Source organism: Gopherus flavomarginatus, chromosome 7 (genome assembly GCF_025201925.1).
Source record: "Gopherus flavomarginatus isolate rGopFla2 chromosome 7, rGopFla2.mat.asm, whole genome shotgun sequence".
NCBI lineage: Eukaryota > Metazoa > Chordata > Testudines > Testudinidae > Gopherus > Gopherus flavomarginatus.
In genome coordinates, this window is record NC_066623.1 from 38,216,592 (window position 1) to 38,242,256 (window position 25,665).

A 25,665-nucleotide genomic window follows, 5' to 3' on the forward strand; every position below is an offset into this window, starting at 1 on the left:
TATTGGACTCAGTCGACACACAGTGGAAGCTGCACTCAAACATCTAAATCCAAACGGCAACGGGTCTGCGCCGGGGACGGTGACAAAGGATTACAGGGAAAGGGCGGCTGAATAATTACAAATAAAGTCAACATTGGCGGACAAATCATTTTCCCTCTAGCACAACGTATGAATGGCTGCAGCAGCTTTGCAGAGAGGCCTCTGTTTCAGATCTAACCCGGTAATGGATGGCAGAATGGAGACTCACTCAAGGAAAATGCAAGTTCTGGCTTTCTTTCTGTGTCTGTGTGTGTCCCTGGGGGCGTGTGAGACGATCCGCTATTCTGTACCCGAAGAGAAGAAAACCGGGTTCCTAGTTGCTAATATTGCAAAGGATTTGAAACTGGATGCAGGGTCGCAGTGCCCGGCTGGTTTCTAAAAGCAGCAAGCAATATTTTGAACTGAACACAAGCTCCGGGGATATGATAATAAAGGAGAAAATAGACCGCGAGGATCTGTGCGGACAGAGGGACCCGCGTTTTCTGCAATTCGAAATTGTGTTGGAAAATCCACTGCAGCTGTACAGAATGGCGGTGCAGATAGATGATATGAATGACAATTCCCCTAAATTCTCTAAAAATGATTTCCCTTTGGAGCTTCCTGAACAGCTCCCCGTAAATAGCCACTTCCCCTTGGAAAGGGCCCAAGATTCAGAGATAAGAACAAACGGTATCCAGAGTTACGCAATCAGCTCCAGTGAGCACTTCAGCCTGGATGTGCTTTCCCAGAGGGACGGCAGTAAATACGCGGAGCTGGTATTAGAGAAACAATTAGATCGGGAGGAGCAGGCGCAGTTGATGCTGATTCTCACAGCCGCCGATGGGGGCCTGCCACAGAGAACCGGCACAGCCCAAATACGCGTTAATGTGCTGGACAACAACGATAACTTCCCGCAGTTTAGTCAGTCGGTGTACAAGGTGCAGTTAATGGAAAATAGTCCGAGGGACACTTTGGTCACTAAGGTTGAAGCCAGTGATTTGGATCAAGGTTCAAATGCAGAAATCACCTATTCATTCACGTTATTTCCTCACGTTATTTCAGCTAAATCCGTTCACTGGCGAAATCACTGTTTTGGGGATAATTGGTTTTGAAGACGCAGCAATGTATGAAATAGAAATTCAGGCCACAGATGGCGGGGATTTATATGCGCACTGCAAAATCCTGGTACAGATCAAGGACATGAATGACAACACCCCGGAAGTGACGCTGACATCCCTCAGTAGCACCATACCCGAGTACTGCTCCCCTGACACAGTGGTGGCCCTGTTCAGTGTGAGCAACCGAGACTCCGGGGACAATGGCAGAACGCTCCGCTCCATTCAGGACAACGTCCCATTTGCTTTAAAATCTACTATGAAGGATTATTACGAGCTTATTGCACAAAAGCCCTTGGACCGAGAGAAAGTGCCTGAGTATAACATAACCATCACAGCCACAGACCGGGGCACTCCGAGGCTCACCTCCGTGAGGATCATCTGAGTTCAGCTATCGGATATTAATGACAACCCCCCTGTATTTAATGAAAGTTCATACGTCATGTACCTGAAGGAGAACAACCCCCCGGGCCTGTTGATTGGAACTGTCCGTGCTGCTGACCTAGACACAGAGCAGAATGCCAAAGTGACGTATTCGGCATTGCTTGGCAACATCGGTGATCTCCCCTTCTTCTCCTCCATCTCCACAAACTCCGAGAACGGGCAGGTGTACGCGCTGCAGTCTCTGGATTATGAGCAAAGGAGGGATTTCCAGGTCACAGTGAGAGCTGCAGATGGCGGGTCCCCGCCACTGAGCTCTGAAGTCATTGTCCGAGTTGTGATAATTGACGAAAACGACAACGCCCCCTTCATTTTATACCCTCTGCAGAACAGCAGCTCCCCCGCTAATGACCTGGTTCCCAGATCGGCGGAGGCGAGTTACCTGGTGACGAAGGTGGTGGCTGTGGACGGAGATTCCGGTCAGAATTCTTGGCTTTCCTACCAGCCAAGGCCACAGACCCAAGTCTCTTCGCTGTGGAGCTCCAAACCGGGGAAGTAAAAACTAGCAGGCCTATAACGAGCCTGGACTCATTGAAACAGAAACTTATCGTCCTGGTTAAAGACAACGGAGAGCCGGCGAGATCCACCACCTCGACGCTGAATGTGCTTCTGGTGGATGGGTTTTCAGACGCCTACATGCAGTTACTGGATGTACCACAAGAGGAGGAGCAGCAGGACACGTTAACCCTGTATCTAGTCATTTCTTTGTCTTTCGTTTCATTCCTTTTTCTGTTTTTTTGGTAACAATTGTCGCCATCCGGCTGTACAAGACAAGGCAGTGCCGAGATCGGTACGTTTCATCGTCCAGGAACTTTTACAGTGACCGCAACTTCCCCACAAATCCTGTGGAGACGAGCGGCACGGGGACTGTGCCTCAATCTTATTGTTATGAGGTTTGCTTGACAACTGGGTCTGATACCAGCGAATTTAAATTTCTCGGGCCTCTGGTACCATCTCTACCCGTTGACTCCATCGCTGCAGGAGGGTCCATACTTGACTCTAAGATTAACTCTCAGCTAAAAGGGGAGAGAATCAGTGAGAGAGGTGAGTGCTTATTTCACTCCATTTCCAGTGATACATTTTTTGAATATATGTGTTTCTACATCTCTGAAAATTACTTAGAAGGGAATCACAGAACCATGAATGTGGAATCCTGCTCTCTTTGGTAGAAGGAATGGAGTGGCACTCGGGAGAGAGCCGGCTGCTGCTGCGAGGGTAAGAGGGTGAGACACTGCTGTGCTGTGCAGACTGGGTGGATGATGTGGCGTTTATGAACCCATAGCAATCAACACTGATGTGGAAGACCCCTATTACATGCATACCGGTGACATAGTGGCAGCTGATGGCATGAACAGGATTTTTGCTGGCAGCAAGTCATTGTCCAGGTTGTTAGTATTTGATTAAAATGTAAACGGTCCCTTTATTTTATACTGTCTTCAGAACAGCACTTTTCCATTTAATCACCTGGTTCGCATTGCAACGAAAGCTGGCTACCTTGTCACCAAGGTGGTGACTGTAAATGAAGACTGGTCAGAATTCTTGTCTTTCCTACCAGTTGCGAAAGGCCACTGATATAGGTCTCTTCACTGTCGGATTGAAAATGGTGTAGAGAAATCACAATACCAATTATGGAGCGAGACTCATTTTAAGCAAAACCTAGATGTCATTCTAAAAGACAATAAATACTTGCCCCAATCCACTTCTGTGATGCAAAATGTACTGCTGTTGGATGGGTTTTCAGATGCATATATGCAATTTAGTGAGATAACTACGGAAGAGGAATGTGATGGGATCTTGAGTACATACACCTCTACCTCGATATAATGGAGCCAAATATCTTACTGCGTTATAGACCTGGTCTACACTACGTGTTTAAACCGATTTTAGTAGCGTTAAACTGATTTAACCTTGCAGCCATCCACACAGTGAGGCCCTTTATATTGATATAAAGGGGTCTTAAAACCGGTTTCTGTACTCCTCCCCAACGAGAGGAGTAGCGCTGAAATAGGTATTACCATATTGGATTAGGGTTAGTGTGGCCACAAATCGACAGTATTGGCCTCCGGGCGGTATACCACAGTGCACCACTGTGACCGCTCTGGAAAGCAATCTGAACTTGGATGCAGTGGCCAGGTAGACAGGAAAAGCCCCGCAAACTTTTAAATTTCATTTCCTGTTTGCCCAGTGTGGAGCTCTGATCAGCATGGGTGGTGATGCAGTCCCAAATCCAAAAAGAGCTCCAGCATGGACCTTAGGGGAGATACTGGATCTGATCGCTGTATGGGGAGACAAATCTGTTCTATCAGAGCAGCAAAGAGTCCTGTGGCACCTTTTAGACTAACAGACGTTTTGGAGCATGAGCTTTCGTGGGTGATACCCACTTCGTCAGATGCATGTAGTGGAAATTTCAACTGCTAGAACAGGGCCTCATCCTCCCTGATTGAACTACCTCATTATCTCTAGCTTGCCTGCATATATATACCTGCCCCTGGAAATTTCCACTACATGCATCTGACGAAGTGGGTATTCACCCACGAAAGCTCATGCTCCAAAACGTCTGTTAGTCTATAAGGTGCCACAGGACTCTTTGCTGCTTTTACAGATCCAGACTAACACGGCTACCCGTCTGATACTTGACACCATGCAAGGCACTGCATTTAGCCGTATGGAGTGGAAATCCATCAACCTCTTGAAGAAACTTGCACAAATACAGACAGATATCATCTTCCTTTCCAAATGCAAATGGATGGACATCATACCAAATGGACTAAAGGTAAAAAATCCACTGCTATCTACATACTACACAGACCACAGTGAGAGATTATGCCATACTCTATCAAAGAAACTGAGGAACCACCTGATCAGCATCCTATACAGCAAACAGGAAAACATCAAAAAAGAGCTCTCCAACCTGGAGACTCTCATTAATAACCAAACTTCCATACAAATGGACTTCACTAAAATAAGACAGGAGATCTACATTACTCACTTCTCCTCTCTACAAAGGAAAAAGGACTGTAAGCTGTCTAAACTCCTACCTGCCTCATGGGGCCACAACCGTGGTACCCCCAACCAACCCAGCAATATCGTCAATCTATCCAACTACACACTCAGCCCAGAAGAAAAGTCAGTCCTATCTCGGGGACTCTCTTTCTGCCCTGCCACCCCCACCAACATGATACAGTTCTGCGGCCATCTGGAAGCCTACTTCCACCGTCTCCGACTCAAAGAATACTTTCAGGACAACACTGAACAGTGCACTGATACAAAAGTACCCTCCCACCAACAGCACAAGAAGAAGAACTCCATATGGACTTCTCCTGAGGGTCAAAATGACAGTCTGGACCTCTACATTGAATGCTTCCGCCGACGTGCACAGGCAGAAGTTGTAGAAAAACAACATCGCTTGCCTCATAACCTAAATCGTGCAGAACGCAATGCCATCCACAGCCTCAGAAACCACTCAGACATTATCATCAAAGAGGCTGATAAAGGAGGTGCTGTTGTCATCATGAACAAGTCTGACTACCAAAAGGAGGCTGCCAGACAACTCTCCAACACCAAATTCTACAGGCCACTTCCCTCAGATCCCACTGAGGAATACACTAAGAAACTGCACCGTCTACTCGGGACACTCCCTACACTAACACCGGAACAAATCAACATACCCTTAGAGCCCCGACCAGGGTTATTCTATCTACTACCCAAGATCCACAAACCCAGAAATCCTGGACGCCCCATCATCTCGGGCATTGGCACTCTCACTGAAGGACTGTCTGGATATGTGGACTCCCTACTCAGACCCTATGCCACCAGCACTCCCAGCTATCTCCGTGACACAACTGATTTCCTGAGGAAACTGCAATGCATTGGTGACCTTCCAGAAAACACCATCATAGCCACCATGGATGTAGAGGCTCTCTACACGAACATCCCACACACAGATGGAATACAGGCTGTCAGGAACAGTATCCCGGATGATGCTACAGCACAACTGGCTGCTGAGCTCTGTGCCTTTATCCTCACACACAACTATTTCAAATTTAATGACAATATATATCTCCAGATCAGTGGCACAGCTATGGGCACCTGTATGGCCCCACAATATGCCAATATTTTTATGGCCGACCTGGAACAACACTTCCTCAGCTCTCATCCACTCACGCCCCTTCTCTACCTACGCTACATTGATGACATCTTCATCATCTGGACCCATGGGAAGGAGTCTCTGGAAAAATTCCACCACGATTTCAACAGCTTCCAACCCACCATCAACCTCAGCCTGGACCAATCTACACGGGAGGTCCACTTTCTAGACACCACGTCGCAAATAAGTGATGGTCACATTACCACCACCCTATACCGAAAACCTACCGACCGCTATGCCTACCTTCATGCCTCCAGCTTCCATCCTGGGCACATCACACGATCCATTGTCTACAGCCAAGCACTGAGGTACAACTGCATCTGCTCTAACCCCTCAGACAGAGACCAACACCTACAAAATCTCCACCAAGCATTCTCAAAACTACAATACCCGCATGAGGAAATAAGGAAACAGATCAACAGAGCCAGATGTGTACCCAGAAGCCTCCTACTGCAAGACAAACCCAAGAAAGAAACCAACAGGACTCCACTGGCCATCATATACAGTCGCCAGCTAAAACCTCTCCAATGCATCATCAGGGACCTACAACCCATCCTGGACAATGATCCCACACTTTCACAGGCCTTGGGTGGCAGGCCAGTCCTCGCCCACAGGCAACTTGCCAACCTGAAACATATTCTCACCAGTAACTGCACACCGCGCCATAGTAACTCTAGCTCAGGAATCAATCCATGCAACAAACCTCGATGCCAACTCTGCCCACATATCTACACCAGCGACACCATGACAGGACTTAACCAGATCAGCCACACCATCACTCGTTCATTCACCTGCACATCCACCAATGTAATATACGCCATCATTTGCCAGCAATGCCCCTCTGCTATGTACATCGGTCAAACTGGACAGTCGCTACGGAAAAGGATAAACGGACACAAATCAGATATTAGGAATGGCAATATACAAAAACCTGTAGGAGAACACTTCAACCTCCCTGGCAACAATATAGCAGACCTTAAGGTGGCCATCCTGCAGCAAAAAACTTCAGGACCAGACTTCAAAGAGAAACTGCTGAGCTTCAGTTCATCTGCAAATTTGACACCATCAGCTCAGGATTAAACAAAGACTGTGAATGGCTTGCCAATTACAGAACCAGTTTCTCCTCCCTTGGTTTTCACACCTCAACTGCTAGAACAGGGCCTCATCCTCCCTGATTGAACTACCTCACTATCTCTAGCTTGCCTGCATATATATACCTGCCCCTGGAAATTTCCACTACGTACATCTGACGAAGTGGGTATTCACCCACGAAAGCTCATGCTCCGAAACGTCTGTTAGTCTATAAGGTGCCACAGGACTCTTTGCTGCTTTTACAGATCCAGACTAACATGGCTACTCCTCTGATACTTGTTCTATCAGAGTTACAGAAGATGAAATGCCAAAGCATTTGAAAAAAATCTCCAGGCTATGATACAGAGTCCACAGCACAGTGCTGTGTGACAAGCGTAACGGAAAGCCAAAGAATCAAATGGACGCTCATGGAGAAAGGGAGGGGGGACTGAGGACTCCAGCTATCCCACAGTCCCCGCAGTCTCCGAAAAGTATTTGCTTTCTTGGCTGAGCTCCCAATGCCTGTAGGGTCAAACACGTTGTCCGGAGTGGTTCAAAGTATATCACGTCAATTCCTTCCCCCCCCCCCATGAAAGAAAAGGGGAAAAAAATCATTTCTTGACTTTTTTCAATGTCACCGTATGTCTACTGCATGCTGCTCGTAGATGTGGTGCCGCGGCACTAAACACTAGCATCCTCTTCTCTCCCTTCCCTGGTGGCAGATGGTACAGTGCAGAAGGACTGATAGCTGTCCTTGTCATCACCTTTGAGTACTCCAGGTTGGCCGGGGGTGCCTGGGTAAAAATAGGAATGACTCCTGGTTATTCCCGGCAGATGATACAGAAGGGTTGGTAACCATCCTCATCATAGCAACTGGGGGCCGAGCTCCATCATATCCCCCCCCCCTTTCATGTCTAAAGAAAAGATGCTGTACTGCCTGGACTATCATAGCAGCGGGATGCTGGGCTCCTTTCCCCCACACCGTTTAATGTCCCTCCTCGACTATCATAGCAGCTGGAGGCTGCCTCCCCCTCATTTTATCTCACCAAGAAGTCAGTGTTTCTTATTCCTGCATTTCTTATTACTTCATCACACAAATGGGTGGACCCTGCAACGGTAGCCCAGGAGGGTTGGGGGAGCAGGGAAGCAATGGGTGGGGTTGTTGCAGGGGCACCCCCGAGAATAGCATACAGCTCATCATTTCTGTGGGATCTGACATGGAGCAGCTGTGCTGTCTGGTACAGTGGTTCTTTAGTACACTTGCCCCATATTCTAGGCAGGACTGACTCTATTTTTAAATACAACATAAAGGACAAAATGACCCAGGGAGTAATTCCCATTTTTGTCAAGTATCAGAGAGATAGCCGTGTTAGTGTGGATCTGTAAAAGCAGCAAAGAATCCTGTGGCACCTTATAGACTAACAGACGTTTTGGAGCATGAGCTTTCGTGGGTGAATACATGCATCTGACAAAGTGGGTATTCACCCACAAAAGCTCATGCTCCAAAACGTCTGTTAGTCTATAAGATGCCACAGGATTCTTTGCTGCATTCCCATTTTTGTCTTTGTGCCCTCAGCTGACCTGGGGCACAGCAGCAGCAGACAATACAGAACAACTAATAACTGTCATCTCATTGCCAATTTACAATAGCACAGTAGATGGTACATAACAACTGGTAATCATCTCTGCTACCTTGCAAAGGCAAATGAATGCTGCTGTATAGCGCTGCAGTACCGCCTCTGTCAGCGGCATCCAGAACACATACAGTGACAGTGACAAAAGGCAAACTGGCCTCCATGCTTGCCATGCTATGGCGTCTGCCAGGGCAATCCAGGGAAAAAGGGAGCGAAATGATTATCTGCTGTTGCTTTCATGGAGGAAAGAATGAGTGATGACATTTACCCAGAATCACCCGCGACACTATTTTTGCACCATCATGCATTGAGATCTCAACCCAGAATTCCAATGGGCGGGGGAGACTGTGGGAACTATGGGATAGTTACGGGATATCTACCCACAGTGCAATACTCCAGAAATCGACACTAGCCTCGGTACATGGACGCACACCACCGAATTATTGTGCTTTGTGTGGCCGCGTGCACTCGACTTTATATAATCTGTTTTACAAAACCGGTTTATGTAAAATCGGAATAATCCTGTAGTGCAGACATACCCATAGGTGAAACCGCATTATATCAAACTTGCTTTGATCCACGGGAGTGCATAGCCATGCCCCCCACAGCACCGCTTTACTGCATTATATACGAATTTGTGTTATAGCTGGTCCCATTATATCGAGGTAGAGGTGTACTTAGTTATCTCTTTGGCTTCAATTCCATTGTTTTACTTGTTTCTGTTGTGGCCTGTACTGCCATAAAATATATGACAAGAGAATCAAAAGAAATACACTGACCTGCTTCTTCCTATTGCCACGAGAGACACATTTTCTTCGAATGATTGTTTAGAAGCCAGGACTGGATCCCTTCCTCGCACTTACCTATATGATGTTTGCTTAACAGGTAGGTCCATCACTAGCAAGGGAACCATAGGACTTAGAGATTTCCAGGATATTGCTAGTCCCGTGGACGAAGAAGATGCGATAGGACAGGGGATCGACTTGTAGTAATTTCTTTACTGAGTTAGTTGTGAACAATAAAAGTATTGGAGTGTGAGAGAAGAAACTGTGGTGAGGAAGGATCACAATTCAATTGACTATTATATAATTTTGCAACTCTCTATCTTATCCAATCGATAATAATCTACTTTAATATTCCACAGTGTTTACTATGAAATGTTATAACCACAATTTGTACTTAACAGAGAAAACTTTGTTGTGCTTTTGATAACTGCACATGGTAAATTTAAAATGTAAACACAGGATGTCTTATTTAGCTGAACCACAAGGTGGCGATATTAGCAAAGACGGTGCTGAAAATGTAGCTTATTGGACTCCATCGGCACACAGTGGAAGCTGCACTCAGACGTCGGAATCCAGACGGCAACGGGTCTGCGCCGAGAACGGGTGACAAAGGATTACAGGGAAAGGGCGGCTGCGATAATTACAAATAAAGTCAATATTGGTGGACAAATCGTTTTCCCTCTAGCACAATATATGAATGGCTGCAGCAGCTTTGTAGAGAGGCCTGTGTTTTCAGATCTGACCCGGGAATGGCTGGCGGAATGGAGAATCGCTCCAGGAAAAGGCAAGTTCTGTCTTTCTTTCTGTGTCTGTGTGTGTCCCTGGGGGCGTGTGATACGATCCGCTATTCTGTACCCGAAGAGAAGAAAAGCGGGTCCCTAGTTGCTAATATTGCAAAGGATTTGAAACTGGATGTAGGGAAATTGTCTGGTCGCAGTGCCCGGCTGATTTCTAAAAGCAACAAGCAGTATTTTGAGCTGAACACAAGCTCCGGGGATGTGATAATAAAGGAGAAAATAGACCGTGAGGATCTGTGCGGACAGAGCAACCCGTGTTTTCTGCAATTCGAAATTGTGTTGGAAAATCCACTGCAGCTGTACAGAATGGAGGTGCAGATAGATGATGTGAATGACAATTCCCCTAAATTCTTTAAAAATGAATTCGTTTTAAAAATACCTGAACAGCTCCCCGTAAATAGCCGCTTCCCCTTGGAAAGGGCCCAAGATCCAGATATAGGAACAAACGGTATCCAGAGTTACGCAATCAGCTCCAATGAGCACTTTAGCCTGGATGTGCATTCCCGGGGGAACGGCAGTAAATACGCGGAGCTGGTATTAGAGAAACAATTAGATCGGGAGGAGCACGCACAGTTGATACTGGTTCTCACAGCCGCCGATGGGGGCCTGCCACAGAGAACCGGCACAGCCCGAATACGCGTTAATGTGCTGGACAACAACGATAACTTCCCGCAGTTTAGTCAGTCGGTCTACAAGGTGCAGTTAATGGAAAATAGTCCGAGGGACACTTTGGTCACTAAGGTTGAAGCCAATGATTTGGATCAAGGTTCAAATGCAGAAATCACCTATTCATTCGGGCAGGTGCCTGACAGAGTCCTCACGTTATTTCAGCTAAATCCGTTCACTGGCGAAATCACTGTTTTGGGGATAATTGATTTTGAAGACGCAGCAATGCATGAAATAGAAATTCAGGCCACAGATGGCGGGGGTTTATATGCGCATTGCAAAGTCCTGGTGGAAATCAAGGACATGAATGACAACGTCCCGGAAGTGACGCTGACATCCCTTACTAGCACCATACCCGAGGACTCGTCCCCTGAGACAGTGGTGGCCCTGTTCAGTGTGAGCGACCGAGACTCCGGGGACAATGGCAGAACGCTCTGCTCCATTCAGGACAATGTCCCATTTGCTTTAAAATCGACTTTGAAGAATTATTACGAGCTTGTTACACAAAAGCCCCTGGACCGAGAGAAAATGCCTGAGTATAACATAACCATCACAGCCACAGACCGGGGCACTCCGAGGCTCACCTCCGTGAGTGTCATCCGAGTTCAGCTATCGGATATTAATGACAACCCCCCTGTATTTAATGAAAGTTCATACGTCATGTACCTGAAGGAGAACAACCCCCCGGGCCTGTTGATTGGAACTGTCAGTGCTGTTGACCTAGACACAGAGCAGAATGCCAAAGTGACGTATTCAGCATTGCCTGGCAACATCGGTGACCTCCTCTTCTCCTCCTCCATCTCCATAAACTCCGAGAACGGGAACGTGTACGCGCTGCAGTCTCTGGATTATGAGCAAAGGAGGGATTTCCAGGTCACAGTGAGAGCTGCAGATGGCGGGTCCCCGCCACTGAGCTCTGAAGTCATTGTCCGAGTTGTGATAATTGACGAAAATGACAACGCCCCCTTCATTTTATACCCTTTGCAGAACAGCAGCTCCCCCGCTAATGACCTGGTTCCCAGATCGGCGGAGGCGGGTTACCTGGTGACGAAGGTGGTGGCTGTGGATGGAGATTCCGGTCAGAATTCTTGGCTTTCCTACCAGCTGCTCAAGGCCACAGACCCAAGTCTCTTCGCTGTGGGGCTCCAAACCGGGGAAGTTAAAACCAGCAGGCCTGTAACGAGCCCGGACTCTGTGAAACAGAAACTTGTCGTCCTGGTTAGAGACAACGGAGAGCCGGCCAGATCCACCACCTCGACGCTGAATGTGCTTCTGGTGGATGGGTTTTCAGACGCCTACATGCAGTTACTGGATGTACCACAAGAGGAGGAGCAGCAGGACACGTTAACCCTGTATCTAGTCATTTCTTTGTCTTTCATTTCATTCCTTTTTCTGTTTTTTGTGGTAACAATTGTCGCCATCCGGCTGTGCAAGACAAGGCAGTGCCGAGATCAGTATGTTCCTTCGTCCAGGAACTTTTACAGTGACTGCAACTTCCCCACAAATCCTGCGGAGACGAGCGGCACTGGAACTCTGCCTCAGTCTTATTGTTATGAGGTTTGCTTGACAACTGGGTCTGGTACCAGCGAATTTAAATTTCTCAGGCCGCTGGTACCGTCTCTACCAGCTGACACCATCTCTGCAGGAGGGTCCATACTTGACTCTAAGATTAACTCTCAACTAAAAGGGGAGAAAGAATCGGTGGGAGAGGTGAGTGCTTATTTTACTTCATTTGCAGTGATACCTTTTTTCAATATGTGTGTTTCTACATTTCTGAAAATTTCTCTGAACGGAATCACAGAACCATGAATGTGGAATCCTGCTCTCTCTGGTGGTAGGAATAGAGCGGCACTCGGGAGAGAGCCGGCTGTTGCTGCGGGGGTAAGAGGATGAGAGACTGCTATGCTGTGCAGAGCAGGTGGATGATGTGGGTGGGGGGTTCTCGCTCTCTCCTCCTTCGTCAGGGGGTTTGCTCAGGCTGCTGCCTGAACTTAAAGAGACAGTATGCCAACATATTCGTGCCCAGCGCACACTCTTTCTCTCTCCCCACACACACTCCCTGTCACACACTCTTCTCCTGTCCCCCCCCCCCATGCACACTTCAGTTGAAAAGCAGCTGATAATCTAGTAAAGGGTACCCATGGAAGGCTGGGGTTAAAACCTGCATGCTGAAACACTGTATGTGCTCCATGGGGCAATGCAAACCCTTCCCAAAGCACCCTGAGGCCAGTTGCACAGTGGGATAGTTGCTACCCACAGTGCACTGCTCCCTGTGTCCATGCAAGAGCTGCTACTGTGGATGTGCTCTGCTGACACAAGGATCATAGTGTGGACATGCAACAACCGTTTAATTAAAGTGGCATAACTTTTTGCACAAAACTCTGTCCTGTAGACAAGGCCTAAGATTACTTTCATAAATGTCTAGTTTTGTAGGGATCTTTTTTCTGTAGTTTATTCATCTTTTCCACTTGTATGATGTTCAAGCCAATATATCTATACTTAAGTACTTTTCTTTATGTACTCCTATGCTATTTTCCTCTCTAAAATCATTTATCAAACGGTGATACTGGTCTCTGTGCAGCGTCTGTGATCTCTGCAAAGCAAGGCTGGAGCTTCTCAATAGAAATTTAAAAAGTAATTGTTTATGTATTTGTCAAGAACTCAATAGCAGCGGAACTATGTGACCTAGACAGAGCCCCCTGTAGAACACTCTGTGGAATCTGAAATGTTACAAAGAATGTGCGTGTGCCCTTGCTTCTTCAGTAGTGTTTTCAGATGGTGAATCTCTGACGTGCCAGTTGCCAGGTTCCTGCACGAATGTGAAATGACGGAGATCAGGGAAATATTAAAGTAAAATAGAACTATTTAAGGAAATGTAAACTGTGCTTTTATTTTTCCATCAAACCCTTTGCAATGAGAGTAGCCATCAGTGGCTGCAGTTTCACAGTGGGAGGTACTTGTAGAAGGAAGAAGCAATGTTTACTTAAATCCTATGAAATCACCATCATTTACAGCTTCTGGAGTTTATGAACCCATAGCAATCAACACTGATGTGAAAAACCCCTATTACATGCTGTGACACAGTAGGGAGCGGGGTGGACTGACCTGGGAATGTTCTCTAGTTTTGCTGGGACTGTCTGCGTGGAGGATGGGAGAGCAGGGGATGACTTTATTTGAGGAAGGATACCTGAGCCTGTATCCTGAGCCAGGAGGGGGGTTGGGCCAGGTGACACCTTTGCCCAGGAAACAGACAAAGGCTGGAGGAGGAGCCGGGGGGTGGGGGCTGGGTAAGACTTTCAGTTTGGAGTGGGCTGGGGGAGGGAGCCCCCAAGTTTGGAGCCCCCAGAAGGACCTGGCTGTGGGGTCCTGTTTATGCCTACAAGCTCTGGTTTGGACTGTGTTCCTGTCATCTCTAATAAACCTTCTGGGCTACTGGCTGGCTGAGAGCCCAGTGAATCACAGGAAGTTGGGGTGCAGGGCCCTGACTCCCCCGCACTCCACGACAGGTGCATACCAGTGATATAGAGGCAGCTGATGGTATCAATAGGATTTTTGCTGGCAACATTGTCCAGGTTGTTAGTATTTCATTAAAATGTCAACAGCCTCTTTATTTTACACTGTCTTCAGAACAGCACTTCTCCATTTAATCACCTGGTTTGCAGTGCAAGGAAAGCTGGTTACCTTGTGACCAAGGTGGTGACTGTAAATGGAGACTGGTCAGAATTCTTGTCTTTGCTACCAATTGCAAAAGGCCACTGATATAGGTCTCTTCACTGTCAGACTGAAAATGGTGAAGAAAAATCACAATACCAATTATGGAGCAAGACTCTTTTAAAGCAAAAACTAGATGTCATTCTTAAAGACAATGGATACTTGCCCCAATCCACTTCTGTGATGCTAAATTGACTGCTGTTGGATGAGTTTTCAGATGCGCATATGTAGTTTAGTGAGATAACTACAGAAGAGGAATGTGATGGGATATTGAGTATATACACCTCTACCTCCATATAATGCTGTCCTCAGGAGCCAAAAAATCTTACTGCATTTTAGGTGAAACACCATTATATCGAACTTGCTTTGATCCACTGGAGTGCACAGCCCCGCCACTCCCGGAGCACAGCTTTACCGCGTTATATCCGAATTCGTGTTATATCGGGTTGATTTATTTTGAGGTAGAGGTGTACTTAGTTATCTCTTTGGCTTAAATTTCGTTGTTCTACTTGTTTCTGTTGTGGCCTGTAATGCCATAAAATATGTAAGATAAGAGAATGAGGAGAAATACACTGACCTGCTTCTTCCAATTGTCACAGGAGACACATTTTTTTCGAATGATTGTGTAGAAGCCAGTACTGGATCCCTTCCCCACATATACCTATATGGGGGAGGGATAGCTCAGTGGTTTGAGCACTGGCTTGCTAAACCCAGGGTTGTGAGTTCATTCCTGAAGGGGGCCATTTAGGGATCTGTGGCAAAAATCTGCCTGGGGATTGGTCATGCTTTGAGCAGCAGGTTGAACAAGATGACCTCTTGAGGTCCCTTCCAACCCAGATATTCTATTATGTTTGTTTAACAAGTAGGTCCATCACTAGTTATTTCTAGTTTATTAGGCCACAGTTTCCTAGTTTTCCTCTTGGTCACCCTAATAAGGAAGGAAATCATAGGACTTAGAGATTTCCAGGATATCGCTAACTTCGTGGACGAAAGAGAAACGATGGGACAGGAGATTGACTTGTAGTAACTTCTTTACTTAGGCCCGGTCTACACTACGCATTTATACCGAATTTAGCAGTGTTAAACCAAATTAATCCTGCACCCGTCCACACAACGAAGCCCTTTATATCGATATAAAGGGCTCTGAATACCGGTATCTGTGACCTGGTCTACACTACGTGTTTAAACCGATTTTGGCAGCGTTAAACCAATTTAATGCTGCACCCGTCCACACAACGAGGCCCTTTATATCGATATAAAGGGCTCTTTAAACCGATTTCTGTACTCCTCCCCGACAAGAGGAGTAGTGCTGAAATCGGTATTACCATATCGGATTAGGGTTAGTGTGGCCACAAATCGATGGTATTGGCCTCCGGGCGGTATCCCACAGTGCACCATTGTGACTGCTCTGGACAGCAATCTGAACTCGGATGCAGTGGCCAGGTAGACAGGAAAAGCCCCGCGAACTTTTGAATTTCATTTCCTGTTTGCCCAGCGTGGAGCTCTGTTCAGCACAGATAGCGATGCAGTCCCAAATCCAAAAAGAGTTCCAGCATGGACCGTAGGGGAGATACTGGATCTGATCGCTGTATGGGGAGACAAATCTGTTCTATCAGAGCTCCGTTACAGAAGACAAAATGCCAAAGCATTTGAAAAAAATCTCCAGGCTATGATCCAGAGTCCACAGCACAGTGCTGTGTGACAAGCGTAACGAAAAGCCAAAGAATCAAATGGACGGCTCAAGGAGGGAGGGAGGGGGTACCGAGGACTCCAGCTATCCCACAGTCCCCGCAGTCTCTGAAAATCATTTGCATTCTTGGCTGAGCTCCCAATGCCTGTCAAACACATTGGGTAAAACACATTGTCTGGGGTGGTTCTGGGTATATCTCGTCAATTTACTCCCCTCCCCCGTGAAAGAAAAGGGGAAAAAATCGTTTCTTGACTTTTTTATATGTCACCCTATGTCTGCTGCATGCTGCTGGTAGACACGGTGCAGTGGCAGTGAACGGCAGCATCCTCTCCCCTCCCCGGTGGCAGATGGTACTGTACAAAAGGATTGATAGCCGTCCTTGTCATCATCCTATGAATGCTCCTGGCTGGCCTCAGGTGAGGTCGGCCGGGGGCACCTGGGTAAAAATAGGAATGACTCTCAGTCATTCCCGGTAGATGGTACAGAATGGCTAGTAACTGTCTTCATCATAGCAACTGGGGGCTGAGCTCCATCAGCCCCCCCCCCCCTTTTCATGTCTAAAGAAAAGATTCTGTACTGCCTGGACTATCATAGCAGCGGGATGCTGGGCTTCTCTCCCCTGCACTGTTTAATGTCCTACCTCGACTATCATAGCAGCTGGAGGCTGCCTCCCCCTCATTTTATCTCACTAAAAACTCAAGTGTTTCTTATACCTGCATTCTTTATTACTTCATCATACAAATGGGGGGAACACTGCAACGATAGCCCAGGAGGGTTGGGGGAGGAGGGAAGCAACGGGTGGGGTTGTTGCAGGGGCACCCCATAGAATGGCATGTAGCTCATCATTTCTGCAGGATCTGACACGGAACACCTGTGCTCTCTAGTACACTGCTTCTCTAGCACACTTTCCCATATTCTAGACAGGACTGACTCTATTTTTAGATAAAACATAAAGGAGGAAATGATCCCAGGGGGTCATTCCCATTCTTGTTTATGCACCCCCAGGTTACCTCAGCCAGAAGCACCCATGGCAGCAGCAGACGGTACAGAGCAACTGATAACCATCATCTCATCGGCAATTTACAATAGCACAGCAGATGGTACAGAATGACTGGTAACCATCTCTGCTATCTTGCAAAGACAAATGAATGCTCCTGTGTAGCGCTGCAGTACCGCCTCTGTCAGCGGCATCCAGTACACATACGGTGACAGTGAGAAAAGGCAAAACGGTCTCCATTGTTGCCAGGCTATGGCATCTGCCAGGGCAATCCAGGGAAAAAGGGCGCAAAATGATTGTCTGCCGTTGCTTTCACGGAGGATGGAATGAGTGATGACATTTACCCAGAATCATCCGCGACACTTTTTTTGCACCATCATGCATTGGGATCTCAACCTAGAATTCCAATGGGAGGGGGAGACTGCAGGAACTAGGGGATAGCTACAGGATAACTACCCACAGTGCAACGCTCCAGAAATCGACGCAAGCCTTGGACCATGGACACACACCACTGAATTAATGTGTTTAGTGTGGCCGCATGCACTCGACTTTATACAATCTGTTTTACAAAACTGGTTTATGTAAAATCGGAATAATCCCATAGTGTAGACATACCCTGTAATCCTTCCCGACAAGGGGAATAGCGCTGAAATCGGTATTGCCATGTCGGATTAGGGTTAGTGTGGCCGCAAATCGACAGTATTGGCCTCTGGGCGCTATCCCACAGTGCACCATTGTGACCGCTCTGGAGAACAATCTGAACTCAGATGCACTGGCCAGGGAGACAGGAAAAGCCCCACAAACTTTTGAATTTCATTTCCTCTTTGCCCAGCGTGGGGAGCTGATCAGCACAGGTGACCACACAGTGCTCATCAGCGCAGGTAAACATGCAGTCTGAGAATCAAAAAAAGAGCTCCTGCATGGACCGTACGGGAGATACTGGACCTGATCGCTATATGGGGAGATGATTGCGTGCTAACAGAACTCCGTTCCAAAAGACGAAATGAAAAAAACATTTGAAAAAATCTCCAAGGCCATGATGGAGAGAGGCCATACTAGGGACTAGGGGCGGCTCTAGGTATTTTGCCTCCCCAAGCATGCCGGGCAGGCTGCCTTCAGCAGCTTGCCTGCAGGAGGTCCCCGGTCCCACGAATTTGGCAGCTCGCGTGCGGGAGGTCCACAAAAGCCAGGGCACCTTCGGACCCTCTGCAGGCATGCCGCCGAAGGCAACCAGCCTGACGCCCTCGCGGCGACCGGCAGAGCGCCCCCCGTGGCTTTCCGCCCTAGACATGCACTTGGCATGCGGGTGCCTGGAGCCGCCCCTGCCAGGGACTTAGTACAGTGCTGTGTGAAAGTTAAGAAGCTCAGACAAGCCTACCAGAAAACCAAAGAAGCAAACGGAAGGTCCAGGGCAGGGCCGCAGATATGCTGCTTCTACGCTGAGCTGCATGCAATTCTAGAGGGGTCCGCCACCACTACCCCACCCATGACTGTGGATGCTGAGGTGGGGATAATCTTAGCCATGCCTGAGGATTCTGCGGACGGGGAAGATGAAGAGGAGGAGGAAGAGGAGGATGAGCTTGCAGAGAGCACACAGCAGTCCGTTCTCTTCAACAGCCAGGACCTTTTTCTGAGCCTAACGGAATTACCCTCCCAGCCTTCCCAAGGCAGTATCCCAGACAATGAAGCCATGGAAGGGACCTCTGGTGAGTGTACCTTTGTAAATATAAAACATGGTTTAAAAGCAAGCTTTTTTTAATGATTAATTTGCCCTGAGGACTTGGGATGCATTCGTGGCCAGTACAGCTATTGGAAAAGTTTGTTAACGTGTCTGGGGATGGAGCAGAAATCCTCCAGGGACATCTCCATGAAGCTCTCCTGGAGGTACTCCAAAAGCCTTTGCAGAAGGTTTCTGGGCAGCGCAGCCTTATTCCGTCCTCCATGGTAGGACACTTGAGCACGCTATGCATGTAGCAAGTAATCTGGTATCATTGCATGACAAAGCCTGGCAGTGTATGGTCCTGGTGTTTGCTGGCATTCAAGCAACATCTGTTCTTTATCTCGCTGTGTTATCCTCGGGAGAGTGATATCATTCATGGTAACCTGGCTGAAATACGGGAATTTAATTAAGGGGACAGAGGTGGCCATTCCTACTGGACTGTTTGTCTGTGGCTGAAAAAAGATCCTTCCCTTAGCCAAATGGTGGGAGGAGGGGTGGGCGATTGACTCTGAGCTTTTTCGCGTTTGGCTAGCAGGGATCTTCCCTGATACCAGCCACGCGGTGGGGGGAGGAGTAATGCGATCATCTTAGAGAATTGGATGGGGGGAGTGGGTTGGTTTCTGCTGCTGCACGTTAACAGGAAAGACGCAGCACTCAATGGACTGCTTGCTATTTGGGAAAGGAGGGCACTGAGTATATGAAGGCTGCAGAAGCCAAAAGACAGTGGCTTACCATGGCTGCATGCAAGCCGAATTCTGTTGCCCGGACCTGCATCTGTGATCTCTAACACCAAAGCCACAGTTACTCAATATTAAGATGCAAGATGCGACCTTGTACTGAAATCACACGTGCTATGTAAGAGGAATAGTGTTGTTCACTGTGAAAGAGTATAACCATTGTTCTGTAAAATGTATCTTTTTAAATACTTCTCTCCCTTTTTTCCCTCCCTCCCTGCAGCTGCAAATTTTTCAAGCCTCCCTCCTCCGTCTTGAAAGCTATCTCAGATAAGGCGGCGGAAAAAAAGGACACTAGACGAAATGTTCTCGGAAATCATGGAAGTGACCCGCATGAAAGAGTTCATCTGAATGAGTGGAAGAACGTAGTATCAAATTACAGGAAAGATGCCAGTGAATGTGAGGATAGGAGGGACGCTCGAGATGAGAGGTGGCGGCAGGAAGATCAGCGGTAGCGGGATGCAACACTGGGGCTGCTGCGTGATCATACTGACATGCTCCAGCGTCTGGTGGAGCTTCAAGAACAGCAGCAGGATGACAGACAGCCGCTGCAGCCCCTGTATAACCACCCTCCCCCCTCACCATGTTCCATATCCTCCTCACCCAGACGTGTAAGAACGCGTGAGGGAACGCTCCGTGCACCCGCCCACTCCACCCCAGTGGACAGCCCAACCAAAAGGCTGTCATTATTTTGAAAAAATGTTAGTGGCCTTTTCCTTCCCTCCTATCCCCCTCCCAAATCCCACCAGTGCTAACTTGTCAGTTCTCTCCCTCTTTTTATAATGAATTAATAAAGAATACATGATTTGTAAATGATAGTGACTTTATTTCCTTAAAAAGCAAGCTGTAATTGAAGGGGGAGAGTGGGTTGCTTACAGGGAACGAGTCAATCAAGGGGGAAGGTTTTCATCAAGGAGAAACAAACACAACGGTCACACCGTACCCTGGCCCACGATGAAACTGGTTTTCAAAGCGTCTCTGATACGTACCACTTCCTGGTGTGCTCTTCTAATCGTCCTGGTGTCTGGCTGTGCGTAATCAGCGGCCAGGTGATTTGCCTCAGCCTCCCACCCCACCATAAAGGTTTCCTCCTTACTCTCACAGAGACTGTGGAGCACACAGCAAGCAACAATAATAATGAGGATATTGGTTTGGCTGAGGTCTGAGCGAGTCAGTAATGTGCGCCAGCGTCCCTTTAAACATCCAAATGCACATTCTGCCACCATTCTGCACTTGCTCAGCATGTAGTTGAACAGCTCCTGACTATTGTCCAGGCTGCCTGTGTATGGCTTCATACGCCATGGCATCAAGTGGTAGGCTGGGTCACCCAGGGTAATTACAGGCATTTCAACATCCCCAACTGTTATTTTCTGGTCTGGGAAGTAATTCCCTTGCTGCAGACGTTTAAATAGAGTAGTGTTCCTGAAGATGCGAGCGTCATGAACCCTTCCCAGCCATCCCACGTTGATGGTGGTGAAATGTCCCTTGTGATCCACCAGTGCTTGCAGCACCATGGAAAAATACCCCTTGCAGTTTATGTACTGGGTGCCCTGGTGCTCCGGTGCCAAGATAGGGATATGGGTTCCATCTATTGCCCCACCACAGTTAGGGAATCCCATTGCAGGAAAGCCATCCACTATGACCTGCACATTTCCCAGAGTCACTACCTTCCGTAGCAGCAGCTTAGTGATTGCTTTGGCTACTTGCATCACAGCAGCCCCCACAGTAGATTTGCCCACTCCAAATTGATTCCTGACTGACTGGTAGCTGTCTGGCATTGCAAGCTTCCAGAGGGTTATCGCCACTCGCTTCTCAACTGTGAGGGCTGCTCTCATCTTGGTATTCTGGCGTTTCAGGGCAGGGGAAAGCAAGTCACAAAGTTCCATGAAACTGTCCCATTACCAGCATGATCTCCAAAGCACACGGGCCCGCAGTTTGAGAGAATTCTGTGTCCATGTCCTTATCACTCTCGTCACCATGCTGCCGTAGCCGCCACCTCCTCGCCTGGTTTTACAGGTCCTGGTTCAGCATAGACTGCACGAGAATGCATGAGGTGTTTACAACGTCCATGACTGCTGTCGTGAGCTAAGCAGGCTCCATGCTTGCTGTGGTATGGCATCTGCACAATTCACCCAGGAAAAAAGGTGCAAACCTGTTGTCTGCCATTGCTTTCATGGAGGGAGGAGTGAGGCTATACGCAGAACCATCCGCGACAATGTCTTTTACCCCATCATGCACTGGGATCTCAACCCAGGATTCCAATGGGCAAGATAGACTGTGGGAACTATGGAATAGCTACCCACAGTGCAATGCTCCGGAAATCGACGCTAGCCTCGGTACATGGACGCACACTGCCGAATTAATGTGCTTAGTGTGGACGCGTGCACTCGACGTTATACAATCTGTTTCCAAATACCGGTTTCTGTAAAATCAGAATAATCTTGTGGTGTAGACATACCATTTGTTAGGTGTGAAAAATGAAAGTATTGGAGTGTGAGAGAAGAAACTGTAGTGTGGAAGGATCAAAATTCAATTGACTATTATATAATTTTGCAACTCTCTATCTCCTCCAATCAGTAATAATCTACCTTAATATACCACAGTGTGAAATGTTATAACCACAATTTGTACTTAATAGAAAAAACTTTGTTGTGCTGTTAATAACTGCTCATAGTAAGTTTAAAATGTAAACATGGGATATCTTATTTTAGCTGAACCACAAGATGGCGATATTAGCAAAGAAGGTGCTGAAAATGCATCTTTTTGGACTCCGTCGGCGCTCATTGGAAACTGCACTCAGACGTTTGGATCCAGACGGCAACGGGTCTGCACCGGGAACGGGTGACAAAGGATTACAGGGAAAGGGCGGATGAATAATTACAAATAAAGTCAATATTGGCGGACAAATAGTTTTCCCTCTAGCACAACATATGAATGGCTGCAGCAGCTTTGCAGGGAGACCTGTGTTTCAGATCTGACCCAGGAATGGCCGGCAGAATAGAGAATCGCTCCAGGAAAAGGCAAGTTCTGTCTTTCTTTCTGTATCTGTGTGTGTCCCTGGGGCCGTGTGAGGCGATCCGCTATTCTGTGCCCGAAGAGAAGAAAAGCGGGTCCCTAGTTGCTAATATTGTAAAGGATTTGAAACTGGATACAGGAAAATTGTCTAGTCGCAGTGCCCGGCTGATTTCTAAAAGCAGCAAGCGATATTTTGAGCTGAACACAAGCTCCGGGGATGTGATAATAAAGGAGAAAATAGACCGTGAGGATCTGTGCGGACAGAGAGATCCGTGTTTTCTGCAATTCGAAATTGTGTTGGAAAATCCACTGCAGCTGTACAAAGCGGAGGTGCAGATAGATGATGTGAATGACAATAACCCTAAATTCTCTACAAATGAATTTCTTTTAAAAATGCCTGAACAGATCCCCATAAACACCCGCTTCCCCTTGGAAAGGGCCCAAGATTCAGACGTAGGAACAAACGGCATCCAGAGTTACGCAATCAGCTCCAATGAGCACTTCAGCCTGGATGTGCTTTCCCGGGGGGACGGCAGTAAATACGCGGAGCTGGTATTAGAGAAACAATTAGATCGGGAGGAGCAGGCGCAGTTGATGCTGATTCTCACAGCCGCCGATGGGGGCCTGCCACAGAGAACCGGCACAGCCAGAATACGCGTTAATGTGCTTGACAACAACGATAACTTCCCGCAGTTTAGTCAGTCGGTGTACAAGGTGCAGTTAATGGAAAATAGTCCGAGGGACACTTTGGTCACTAAGGTTGAAGCCAGTGATTTGGATCAAGGTTCAAATGCAGAAATCACCTATTCATTCGGGCAGGTCCCTGACAGAGTCCTCAAGTTATTTCAGCTAAATCCGTTCACTGGCGAAATCACTGTTTTGGGGATAATTGATTTTGAGGACGCAGCAATGTATGAAGTAGAAATTCAGGCCACGGATGGCGGCGGTTTATCTGCGCATTGCAAAGTCCTGGTGGAAATCGAGGATATGAATGACAACGCCCCGGAGGTGACGCTGACATCCCTCACCAGCACCATACCCGAGGACTCGTCCCCTGAGACAGTGGTGGCCCTGTTCAGTGTGAGCGACCGAGATTCCGGGGACAATGGCAGAACGCTCTGCTCCATTCAGGAAAATGTCCCATTTGCTTTAAAATCGACTCTGAAGGATTATTACGAGCTTGTTACACAAAAGCCCCTGGACCGAGAGAAAGTGCCTGAGTATAACATAACCATCACAGCCACAGACCGGGGCACTCCGAGGCTCACCTCCGTGAGGATCATCCGAGTTCAGCTATCGGATATTAATGACAACCCCCCTGTATTTAATGAAAGTTCATACGTCATGTACCTGAAGGAGAACAACCCCCCGGGCCTGTTGATTGGAACTGTCCGTGCTGCTGACCTAGACACAGAGCAGAATGCCAAAGTGACGTATTCGGCATTGCCTGGCAACATCGGTGACCTGCCCTTCTCCTCCTCCATCTCCATAAACTCCGAGAACGGGAACGTGTACGCGCTGCAGTCTCTGGATTATGAGCAAAGGAGGGATTTCCAGGTTACAGTGAGAGCTGCAGATGGCGGGTCCCCGCCACTGAGCTCTGAAGTCATTGTCCGAGTTGTGATAATTGACGAAAATGACAACGCCCCCTTCATTTTATACCCTCTGCAGAACAGCAGCTCCCCCGCTAATGACCTGGTTCCCAGATCGGCGGAGGCGGGTTACCTGGTGACGAAGGTGGTGGCTGTGGACGGAGATTCCGGTCAGAATTCTTGGCTTTCCTACCAGCTGCTCAAGGCCACAGACCCAAGTCTCTTCGCTGTGGGGCTCCAAACCGGGGAAGTTAAAACCAGCAGGCCTGTAACGAGCCCGGACTCTGTGAAACAGAAACTTGTCGTCCTGGTTAGAGACAACGGAGAGCCGGCCAGATCCACCACCTCGACGCTGAATGTGCTTCTGGTGGATGGGTTTTCAGACGCCTACATGCAGTTACTGGATGTACCACAAGAGGAGGAGCAGCAGGACACATTAACCCTGTATCTTGTCATTTCTTTGTCTTTCATTTCATTCCTTTTTCTGTTTTTTGTGGTAACAATTGTCGCCATCCGGCTGTACAAGACAAGGCAGTGCCGAGATCGGTACGTTTCATCGTCCAGGAACTTTTACAGTGACCGCAACTTCCCCACAAATCCAGCAGAGACGAGCGGCACTGGGACTCTGCCTGAATCTTATTGTTATGAGGTTTGCTTGACAACTGGGTCTGGTACCAGCGAATTTAAATTTCTCAGGCCGCTGGTACCATCTCTACCAGTTGATCCCATCGCTGCAGGAGAGTCCATACTTGACTCTCAGATTAACTCTCAACTAAAAGGAGAGAAAGGATCGGTGAGAGAGGTGAGTGCTTATTTCACTCCATTTCCAGTGATACATTTTTTGAATATATCTGTTTCTACATCTCTGAAAATTACTTAGAAGGGAATCACAGAACCATAAATGTGGAATCCTGCTCTCTCTAGTAGTAGGAAGAGAGCAGCACTCAGGGGAGAGCCGGCTCTTGCTGCAGGAGTAAGAGGGTGAGAGACTGCTATGCTGTGCAGAGCAGGTGGATGATGTGGGTGGGGGGTTCATTCTCTCTTCTCCTTCCTCAAGGGGTTTGCTCAGGCTCCTGCCTGAACTTTAAGAGACAGTATGCCAACATATTCTTTCCCAACACACACACACACTCCCTGTCACACACTTTCCTCCTGCTTCCTCCCCTCCTCCAAACTTCAGTTGAAAAGCGGTTGGTAATCTAGTAAAGGGTGCCCATGGAAGAATGAGGTTAAAACATGCATCATGTAAATTGTACGTACTCCGTGGGGCAATGCAAACCCTTCACAAAGCACCCTGACGCCAGTTGCACAGTCGGATAGTTGCTACCCACAGTGCACTGCTCCCTGTGTCCATGCAAGAGCTGCTACTGTGAATGTGCTCTGCTGACACAAGAAGCATAGTGTGGACATGCAACAACCGTTTAATTAAAGTGGCATAACTTTTTGCACAAAACTGTCCTGTAGACAAGGCCTAAGAGTTCCTTGATAAATGTCTAGTTTTGAAGGGATCTTTTTTCTGTAGTTTATTCATC

General features: G+C 47.7%; 1 protein-coding gene and 1 pseudogene across 2 annotated transcripts in view; both read left to right on the plus strand.

The window, feature by feature from the left end:
- Window positions 1-172: 172 nt before the first annotated feature.
- Window positions 173-9,861, plus strand: LOC127055773 (protocadherin beta-16-like; annotated as a pseudogene).
- Window positions 9,742-25,665, plus strand: part of LOC127055768 (protocadherin beta-16-like) — a 48,460-nt gene continuing 32,536 nt past the window's right edge. Inside the window, exons 1-2 of one of the 2 annotated variants that reach the window (XM_050963102.1) lie at window positions 9,742-10,704; window positions 23,256-24,935. In XM_050963102.1, the coding sequence (XP_050819059.1) occupies window positions 9,961-10,704; window positions 23,256-24,935 (2,424 nt within the window). In that variant the 5' untranslated portion in view covers window positions 9,742-9,960. Of the gene's footprint in view, window positions 10,705-22,323; window positions 24,936-25,665 lie in introns of those variants that run through there. The other variant, XM_050963099.1, reaches the window with a different exon arrangement.